The 10,951-nt window shown below is 39.8% G+C and overlaps 1 protein-coding gene across 1 annotated transcript; it reads right to left on the bottom strand.

The window, feature by feature from the left end:
• Positions 1 to 6,248: 6,248 nt before the first annotated feature.
• LOC113533458 (taste receptor type 1 member 1-like) lies at positions 6,249 to 10,430 on the bottom strand. The gene is made up of 3 exons (XM_034306416.2): positions 10,280 to 10,430; positions 7,535 to 7,826; positions 6,249 to 7,423 (listed from the first exon to the last, which is right to left on the bottom strand). The coding sequence occupies exons 2-3, from the start codon at positions 7,811 to 7,813 to the stop codon at positions 6,641 to 6,643; spliced, it is 1,062 nt and encodes a 353-aa protein (XP_034162307.2). The 5' UTR covers positions 7,814 to 7,826; positions 10,280 to 10,430; the 3' UTR covers positions 6,249 to 6,640.
• Positions 10,431 to 10,951: the final 521 nt, after the last annotated feature.

Genomic DNA, 10,951 nt, shown 5'->3' on the forward strand with positions numbered 1-10,951 from the left:
TGTGTTAGACAGCACTCTCCACTACCATTATCAAAACATCAACTGAGGGAATATCTTATGGATATCTTTTTCTTATTTTTTCCCCTTTAATTTTTCTCTTTTACCCATCTGTATGTTAAAACAATACATTATTAAGAAAGTGAAATGAACAAGAAAGAACAAAATTGTACAGAAATATTTGCAGACCAATACTAGCAGATCACAAACAAGCATTACTTATTAATGCTGACAAACTATATTTTGACATGATTTTTCTTTGAATGGAATGAACAATGATCATAAACAAGCAAGAGCCTTGTTTATTCTAGGGAATTTACATTTAAATTTGTGGTATTTGGCAGACACCCTTATCCAGAGTGACTTACAGAAGTGTTTTGAAGTCTCTATCAATAAATACATCCTGATACTGGTTCACTAGGTCACAAACTAAGAATACCATCAGTCTAAAAATGCTGTTGTGAAGAAGCATACAGAAGCATACAGACAACACATTTTTTTAAAATGCTAATTTAAGTATTTCAGGAAGAGGCAGGTCTTCAGACGTCATTTGAAGACTGCCAGTGACTCAACTGTTCGGACATCTAGGGGAAGTTCATTCCACCACCTAGGTGCCAGAACAGAGAAGAGTCTTGATGCATGTCTTCCTTGTACCCTGAGAGATGGTGGGAGCAGAACTAGAGGATCAGAGGGAGTGTGGTGCAGTGTGGGGTGTGATAAGTGCTTTGAGGTAAGTGGGTGCTGATCAATTTCTGCCTTTGTAGGCAAGCATCAGTGTTTTAAATCTGATGCGGGCAGCTACATGAAACCAGTGGCGGAAGCATAGCATAGCATAGGACTGGTGTGGGAGAGCTTAGCAAGGTTGAAAACCAGTTGCACAATCATCTGGATCATTTGCAAAAGACGAATGGCGCTCAGAGACAGACCTGCCAGGAGCGAGTTGCAGTAGTCCAGTCTCGAAATGACTAGGGACTGAACAAGCACCTGAGTGGCCTGTGTGGATAGAAATGGACGAATCCTTCTGATGTTGTAAAGGAGAAATCGACATGAGCGTGCCAGATTAGCAATGTGAGAGGAAAAGGACAGCTGATTGTCTATGGTTACCCCAAGGTTGCATGCAGTGACCGAAGGTGAGATCAGAGAGTTGTCTGAGAGAAGCAAACCACTGCCATGCTGCGCCATGAATTCCAAGACTCATGAGGGTGGACAAGAGAGTCTTGTGGCTGATTGTGTCAAACGCTGCTGAGAGTTTGAGGAGGATGAGGACTGATGACACTTTGGCTGATCTAGCAGCATGTAGCTTCTCAGTGACGGCCAAAAGGGCAGTCTCTGTGGAATGTGTTAAGTAGTGAAGAAAAGATGTTGTGGAGCTTGCGAGGTTCTTGCGCAGAAGTTTCCAGCTTTTCCTTGTAGAAGGCAGGCTTAGCAGAGGTCAATTCAGGTGAGAATTTTACAGGCGAGCGCGGTAAGAAGCAAGTTGTGATTTCTTCCACTTCCTCTCTGCTGTCCTTAATTCTTTCCGATTGCTGTGTAACACATCTGAGAGCCATAGAACAGGGCAAGAAATCTTGGGTTTAGAAGATAGAGGGCAGGAGGTCTATGGATGAAGAAAGTGAGGAGAGGAAAGTGTCTGTGGCTAACTCCAATGGTAGGGAGGAAAAGGAGTCAGGGTCTGGAAGAAATGATTAAGTGCAGGAAGCTATGGAGGAAAGGGAGATAGAATGAAGGTTTCGATAAGTAGGAGAGAAATATTGATAGCTGGTTTTAGGCAAGACAGGGAAAGTGAGGCAATTGTAACTGCATGGAATGTGATGTCGAGAGGAGACACAGAGAGAGAGGTGTGAAGCACAATTTCCGAGACAACAGCAGACCTGTACCACCACCTATGCCAGTTTCTCGTGGAGTATGAGAGAAAGCATAAGCAGAGGACAGAGCAGCCATAGTAGCTGAGTTCTGTGGAGATGACCAGGTCCCAGTTAGTGCCAGAAAGTCAATTTAGTGCCAGAGTAATAGGAAGCTAAAGCTGAGATGAAATCAGCTTTCTTTACAGCAGAATGGCAATTCCAGATTCCACCTGCAACTGCTGTTTGAAACTGAGACAATAGAAGAGGGTAGATGAGGTTACTGGTAGTTTGGCCTCTGGTTTGTGGATGAGAGCTTCTGGGTCTGTGAGAGGTGACAACAGAGATAGGTTTGAGGCACATGTCTGTGTCACAAAGCACGGTAGCTTAGTGGTTAGCATGTTTGCCTCACTCCTCTGGGGTTGGGGGTTCAATGCTACCCTGTGTGTGTGTGTGTGTGTGTGTGTGTGTGTGTGTGGAGTTTGCAAGTTCTCCCTGTGCTTTGGGGGTTTCCTCCAGGAACTCTGGTTTGGAGTGTCCCCTGCCTTGTACCCCAAGTTCCCTGGGATAGCCTCAACTGTGTAGGATAAGTGGCATGGATGGATAATTAATTGATAATTACTGAGCCAAGAAGACCAGAAAATATTCCATTGATTTCAGTGGATATTCATTTATGATTTCTATAAGTCTATATTCTGCTGATAGTCTGTGTATAGGTCTGGATTGATGACTGAAAGTATGCCTGAGTGTTCTTTTTGGGTTGGAAAATAATGATATAGGCCCTTGGCATATAGAAACTAAAAATAATTCCATATGAACTGGACAGCTGTGCTACTGCATTGAGAAGCTGTATATGAGCTCCTCTGAACACAATATATGCTGTGAAATATGCAATCCAGCCCAGGTAAAATACAAGCAAGCTAAACGTGATGGACTTTGCTTCATTGTAGCTTTTTGGTAGATCTTTGCCCATGTAGGACAAACAGAAACAGACTACACTAAGAAACCAGAGACAAGACCAAGCTAAGGTGGATGTGACCATTGAACCCATATCACATATCAAAATAGTCTGATCTTTAAAAGACATACTGTCGTTGTAGGGTTTGGGTCTTCCAGTTAGAAGCCATATCCCACAAGCAACAAGCTGTATGAAAGAGTAGACAATAATACAAAGCCACTGACCATTGTTCTTTAACCACCAGTTGTAGACATTTGGAAACTGGGCAGCCATTTTGAAGACACAAACAATTTGAAAGGAACGTACACCCATACAAGAAAGGCAAATAGTGTAGAAAAATATGAAAAAGACATTCCTTAAAGAACAATTCACTGGGTCTGGCACTCCAAAGTAAAAGAACACCCCAATGTTTGCCAGAACCAAACAAAACAACATAAGGAAGCACATATTACCACCGGCAGACTTTACCACCGGAGTGCTGTAGTTGATGCCAAAAAGGATTATGAGTCCAATGGAGACAACAATGAAGGCCACAGCGCATACCAAGAATAGTATGGACAGGGGGTCCTCGAGTTGAAGATAGACAATAGTGCGCTTTTTGCAGATTATGCTCTTTTCATCAGACCAGTATCCCTCTTCACATGGAGCACAAGTGTAAGCATCCGCTGAAACAAAACAGCATTACATAATTATTATAATTTAATTTAACCATGGACTTATCTTCACAAATCCCACTACGGTGTTCTCCTCAGCTCTGCCCTGACAGCACCTCCTGATCATTGTTACCACCAGTTTCTTGTTATTAGTCTTGTTTCATCTTGTTGGTCTTGAGTACACTTTTGCTGAAAAAAAAAAGTTCTTCAATGGCTCTTCAAAGGTTTTTGAAACGGTTCTAGTTTGGGAAACAATTTATATTCTAGGGTTCTACAATTTCTCAGCCATTTCTCTGGTTTCTTAGGCTACATGTCCTCTGTTTACCTACAGTCTTTGATTCCTCCTAGTGTTCTATTTTCAGTTGGTGACCTTAGTCTGGGTATTTTTTTAATCATAGTATGCCTTGAGCCTGGCTCTCTTTGTCCCTGATGCTGCCAACCTCTGTCCCATCTCAGTATTGACTCATCCTCTGCTATGTTTAAAGCTGAGGCCCCAGATCTTTCCTTTATCAAGCTCAAGTCCTGCTTCTTCCTCTCTTAGACCCCATCTCAGACTCTGTCACATTCCCAGACTCTTTAACAGGTGTTGCTTATCTCCCTGTTTAAATCCCTGTCTCAACATCAGGATTTAAAAGGTGAGAGAACCAAGGCAGGAGGCGTCGATCCATTATCCGAACAAAGCTAGAGAGTCTCTGTAACTCATCTAATTCCTGGGTTACAGAGACTGTCTATCTTTGTTCGGTCAATGGTCCGACGCCTCCTGCCTTGGTTCTCTCACCTTCAATGTGGTGGCACCACCTGGTGTACCAGACAGAGCGGTACCACTGCCTATATTGTCCCTATATTCCTCCTGCTTACTTTTGTTTGCGTGCTTTTCATGCCTAGTTTTGTAAGCATATGAAATAAGGGCTCTGCTTCAGAACCATTCTGCTGGCTTCTAGATTCTTCATATCGCTGCTTTAGCTCTACCCTCACCACTGACCCCGATCAATGTTACCACCTATTCCTTGCTATTAGTCTTGTGTCTTATTAGTCTTGGGTATAGTGTATATACCCTTTTCTGCATACAGTCTTTCTTGCATGTGTTATACCACAGAATTTTTAACTAGTGTTGCTTTTTCTAGGTTATCTACTCTCCATGTTTCCTAGTTTTGTAGTCTCCTATTTCCCATCTCTTGGGTTTGGACTCTTGGCTTTGACGCTCCAGAATAGCCTGTGACAATACTGTCTAGCCATGCTCTGGATTCCTGGCATATCCTGGCATTCTCCAGTGAAGAAAATAGGCTAAATAAAATTACTGTGTGATTAAGTGCAATAAACATGACAAGCTCCTGCCCTGTCATGCCTTGTCATAATTATATAATAATTATAAATAAACATTTAACATTTAATAAAATATTTCAAAGGAGTTTTAACCCAGAATCCCCACATTGGATAAGCCAAATAACTTTACACCTTACATCCTTCTGGAATGGTCTCCCATATTTTACTTTGTTATTTAACTGCACAGACTACGTTTGTTCCTGATGGCACAAATTAATACAGCCAAGACATCAAACATTTGCTTTTCACCCATTCGAACTAAAAGACTACAAATGTGACAAAACATATCATACCAACTTCAAGACCTTACCTGTGGTGTTGATGTATGTTTGGGCCTTGCATTTTTCACACTGAAAACAGCATTTATGTATTGAAGTTTGTACTCTTTTATAACCAGTTTCACATTCAATAGAACAATTAGAATAGGGTACCTGGAAAGACAGAACAAATAAAGTTCTAGTTAGTTGATTCTGTTTTCTTATAGTCATGCTCATTACAATGTGATTTCAAATTAGGTTGGTTTTCCAAATTTGGTGTAGCAGTAGAGAGCTAAACAATTGTGAAAACAGAAGAGTGAGTCAGATAGTAGTAAACATAACCAACCAGTTAATCCAAGTAACAATATTTATACACTCCTTACAACTGAATCAATATATTATACACAATTAAATTACTTACTGTGTTATTTTCAGACCAGGGCACGAGGTAACTGTTCAAGGTGAAATTAAGAGTTGGGTAGGTTTTATATGTAGCCACCACCACAAATAACGGGTTTTCTTCTGGCCTCCAGAGTACTACTGCAAGACTGGCTGGAGGATCCCCATATTGGTTATAACTAATATACTGGTTCTGTAATATGAAACTTGTCTGTCTCACATTTTGCAGAACCTTGATTGAAAAGAGAGGGTAATTGCCATTGCATTAACATTTTATACAGTACCTCCAGTAAGTATTCAACCCCCAACTGCATAATTGATAAGTATTCACCCAATCCCCACCTTCTTTTAACAATCTAAACTAGTAATTAATTTTAGAGAGTTCACATTAAATATGTTCAATTTATGCAAATTTGTCCAATTTTATGCTTGCACAATCAAAATCTCTGACTTTGGAAGGTCCCACAGCTAAAATGGCAGATCAGATCAGATCATTCCTGCTGTCATGAAGACCAAGGAACTACCTATGAAGCATCAAGATGAAAAATCTGGCCTCCATGAGAGCGTGGCCAGAAGGAAGCCTTTCTGAAAAAGGTCATTTTGGAATATCTGAGAGCACTGGGAAAAGGATTTTGTGGTCTGATGAGACCATTTGGCCTAAAGCCAAAGCATAATATTTGGCACAAACCAAATACAGCTCAACACCCAAGTAACAACGTCCCTGTGATCAAGCACATTGGTGGTAGCATCATGCTCTAGGGTTGCTTTTCAGCAGAAGGAACTGGAAATCTTTGTCACTACAAGAGGCAAGACAGATGGAACCAAATATAAGCAAATTGTAGAGAAGAACCTGTTCCAGTAAGCCAGCCATCTGCATCTATGGCAAAAATATTTATGTTCCAACAGGACTATGGACAAGGCAAAAACTACAAAGGAATGACTTGAAAAGAAAAGAAAAAAAAAGGTTTGTATTTTATTTTGGAATGGCTGAGTCAAAGTCCAGACTTAAATCCAATTGAAAATGTGTGGCATGGCCTGAAAAATGCCAAAATCAAAATGTACAAAGCTCATAGATACAAATCTGAGACTCAAATTGAGGGGGTGAATACTTGTGAATTAAGCACTTTTTAGATTTTTTTAATGTAATAATAATAATTCTGAGAACATCTAAACAAGTAATTACATTTTATATATGTACAAATATTTATTTATTTATTTACTCTTCTGTACGTGTACTTTTACAAACAAATGGATTACCACATAAGGCGGTATGTCTCGAGCTGGGTCACACTCCGTCATGCTGCAGTTGAGCACCTGATGGAGTGCATAGGCAAAGGTGTACACAGCTGCCTGGATGGAGAATGAGTATGTAGGGCTTTCCTTTATAATGGCATCTGGGTTCTCACTCATGCAGTTATCACAAACCTGATTGCACTTCTCTCTGTCTTCACAATTCACACAATTATCATTTTCATCACTGAGCCTTGTTTGGTAGATATATTCATCAAATCCAGGCAAATTCAGAGTTGTTGCTGTGACACCGAAGATAGTCCCGATTTGCCCAATGCCAGGCCAAGTGGAAAGTTCTGCGTCCATAGACCATGCATCGCCTGCTATCCAAACTTTGTCTCTTATGTTGATTCTGACGGCTGTTTCGACAAACGCCCGGGCAGTGTCTTCCAGTGTGAAGACTATGATCACATTGATGCTGAGTGATTCTATCCTCTTTAGGATCTCTGTATAATTAGATTCCAGTGTAATTTCATAGAAAAAGGCCAAGCAGATGCTGGTGTCTTTGATGCTACTGCGAAATAATTCCAGGCCGTTTTGACTGTATGAGTCGTCACTACTAATGAAAGCTACCCAATTCCATCCAAATTGCTGAATGAGCTTAATTATTACCATAATTATATCTTGGTTGGTTGGTACAGTCCTCAAAAAGCTTGGATAGACCCACTTATTGCTTAGGTCGTAGCTGGAGGATGCATAGCTAATCTAAAAAAAAAAAAACAGACAAACAGATATTTATGTAAATACTCAGGTAAAAACATGAATATGTTTTCTTTCCAAAATATGTAGCTTCCTGACTTATTCAGAAATACATACCATTGGAATGAGGTCCATCATGAACAATGGTGCAATGGCCAAAGCTTCAGTGCTGCCGTAAGGACCAATAAGGCCAATGACATTATGTTTGTTCTCTTCGGCTGATACATTTATTCGTCCATTGTCTGAGATAAAATCGAGGATTGAAGGAAAATTCTGGTTGTGCAAGCAAAAGTCAAAGATCTCATATCCAAGAGAGACATTAGGTAGGATGGTGGTGGAGTTATTGATCTGCTCCACAGCAAACCGCATCACCTCGAGCATCTGATAACCTGACATTGTAAATGGCTGTCTGTGGAGAGAAAGAGAAAAAGAAATAAATTAACTTAAAATCAAGAAATCCAAGGAACGTCTTTTATGATATCCTTCAGAACTAAACAGCACTGCTTATTTTTGATGCTATTGCTTTTGCTATATTATACACATTATAGACAAAACAAAGAAATCACTATTTTGAAAGAACTGCATGTACTCACTTGTAGCATTGTAGTGCCATAGGAGAATTTGGAATTATTGTCTCACTGGCTGTATGCACAGGAAAAATTCCCCCAAGTTTATAGTCCCCTTGTAAGTTAAACTCAGTTGCCTCACAGACATGTTTGTTGAAAAAGTGTAAAGCTAAATTTAAGCCTAAGAATGCACAACACAACATTGCTCCTTGTGATGAGGACATATCAATACAGCCAGAGCACTGGTTATGAAAAGCAATTAGGTAGTAGCTGGAAGATGATCTGGACAAACTTTACATAATCTACTTTGCATTTTGGAGGCAAATGTCATTTTGCATATGATGCCTTCCAGAAATATTAGCATAACACTTGGAGGAAACTGAGAGCTCAATATATAATCAATATATTTCTTCTCCCTTACTTTGCAGCTGTTTGTTGAGCGTGTGAGACTACAATCTAATTTGCATTTTGAAGGCAAATGAATTTTGAATATGTTGCATTACAGAACATGTGACCTAGTATTTCTGACACACTAATAAATACATGGCTCATGTTGTATTCTACATGAAGCTTATATAACAACAAAAATGTTTAAATGTGACTTTTATTGTTTCTATTTGTATTTCAACTTTCTTGCCATGTTAGATAACTATCTCTTTCTGCATCCAATATCCATTCCGAGGAAAATCATAATCCTTTCGATTTACGTCAGACATACAAGGCAAATCACTGCCTTTTCAAAGCCTGAAAACCAACAAGGCAGCTGACTGGTTGGTGAAACACCTAAAGACAAATTAGAGCAAAAAGTGAGAAAATATCAAGAGTCTCCACTGCTAATTACCTGATTTATTGTTATTATAGATATGGATATCAAAAATCGGAATGGGGAAAATGTGATTTCAGTGTCCTTTCCTGTGGCATGGTTGTTGGTGCCAAACGGCGGCTTTGAGCATTTCAGAAACTCCTGATCTCCTGATATTTTCTTGCACAACAGTCTCTAGAATTATAAGGAATAACAAAAAACATCCAGCAAACAGCAGCTCTGAGGGTCGAAAATGCTTTGTTGATGAAACAGGTCAGAGGAGAATGACCAGACTGGTTTGAGCTGACAGGAAGGCTACAGTAAGTCAAATAATCACTCTTTACAACCATGGTGAGCAGAAAATTATCGCAAATCTTGAGATAGATGGTCGACACAGCAGAAGACCACATCATGTTTCTCTCCTGCCAGCCTGCCAGAACAAGAATCCAAGGCTACAGTGGACACAGGTTTGACATTCCTCACATATGCATTCTGAGATGCTTTTCCTCATTCTGATGCTTCATGTGAACACACTTGCTGGAGATTTTACAGTATGAAAGCTCTGTATTAAACTTAAGATCTCACAAGTGACTGCCTGTCATGTTAAATGTATGTAAATGCTACTAAATACTATGTTAGATGTAGGTAATGCTCAGTATAATGTCTATGGGACATCTTTGCTAGACAGCCAACTATACTTCTAAACTGACTTCCTGTCAGCTCAGACCAGTCTGGTCATTCTCTCCTGATCTCTCTCATCAGCAAGGTATTTCAGCCTGCAGACCCTCCACACACAGTATGTTTTTGTTTTTCGCACCATTCTGTGTAAACTCCAGAGACTGTTGTGTGTGAAAATTCCCAGGAGATCAGCAGTTTCTGAAATACTCAAACCAGCCCATCTTGTACCAACATCCATGCCATGAACCAAGTTACAGAGATCACACTTTTTCTTCATTCTGATGTTTGATGTGAACAGTAACTGAAGCTCTTGACCTGTGTCATGAGAATATATTGTGCTGCTGCGACATGATTGGCTGATTAGATAACTGCATAAATGAACAGGTGTACAGGTGTTCCAAATAAAGTGTACGGTGACTGTATGTAGAAACAAGTATAAATTAACATGAGCTAGCTAATGAACCTAGCAAGCTAATGAAACCCCAGCAGCATTTCGGTAAGTTAGGTTTATATTCAGTTGATAACTGACGTGGTGTTCACTTCAGCATAGCTCTTTCGGTTAGTTAACAAAATTTAGCCTCGTTTACCAATCTTCTAGTGAAGCGAAACCGAATGAAAACTTTGGTAGATTTAGAAAAGCTAATTTTTCCTTCATACTCACGCGTGTACGTTCATGGATGCCAATCATCCATAAAGTGCACAGCGCGTGCACGGTACAGCTCAAACAAAACTCCATAAAAGGTAAAGCGCACTGAGGGCTGAAAACACGAAATGACTATTAAACCTTCAATTCTTAGAAACAGAAGCCGAAGTTACCTGGCTGACGTCTATGCCAGGTGATCATGGGCATCAAGCACATCACATAGGGAAACGGCTATATCAGAACTGTTTTATGTGTCTCGGGAATCAGTCGGAAATCATTCAGAGTGTAGATATCCGCTCTCTCTTAAGCACGGCTGCAGTGTTCAGTCTTCCGCCAGCTGAGCCGCTCGCGCTGTACTTCATGGAGCTAATGGCTATATGGCTGTGCTGTGACACAGCAGCCCGTCCTCCTCCTTTCACACGACGGCATTTCTTTCCGTTACTTTAGTGACTTGCTTTCTTTTTATAGCATATTTAACATTTCTTTAGTTAATTCCGTTCATTTGAAACGACTGGGTTTCACAAAATTTTCATTTCACATGTGTGTGTGTGTGAGAGAGAGACTGAAATACAGGGCTTTAGCTCGATAGTATTACTGCCTGACCTAGTCAACTAGCATGAGGATATATCATATACATACATATGTGTGTGTATGTGTATGTATGTGTGTGTGTGTATGGATATATATATATATATATATATATATATATATATATATATATATATATATATATATATATATATATGGTACCAGTCAAAAGTTTGGACACACCTTCTTATTCAATAGTTTTTCTTTCTTTCTTTCTTTTTTTATTGTTTTCAACATTATATCTTAATACCGAAGAC

The sequence above is a fragment of the Pangasianodon hypophthalmus genome, chromosome 8 (genome assembly GCF_027358585.1).
Source record: "Pangasianodon hypophthalmus isolate fPanHyp1 chromosome 8, fPanHyp1.pri, whole genome shotgun sequence".
NCBI lineage: Eukaryota > Metazoa > Chordata > Actinopteri > Siluriformes > Pangasiidae > Pangasianodon > Pangasianodon hypophthalmus.

Excerpts from the sequence above, each read along its gene's own strand:
- LOC113533458 (XM_034306416.2), bottom strand. The coding sequence starts at position 7,813 with ATGTCAGGTTATCAGATGCTCGAGGTGATGCGGTTTGCTGTGGAGCAG. Across the intron at positions 7,424-7,534 it reads TGATGGACCTCATTCCAATG|ATTAGCTATGCATCCTCCAG; the intron begins GTATGTATTTCT and ends TTTTTTTTTTAG.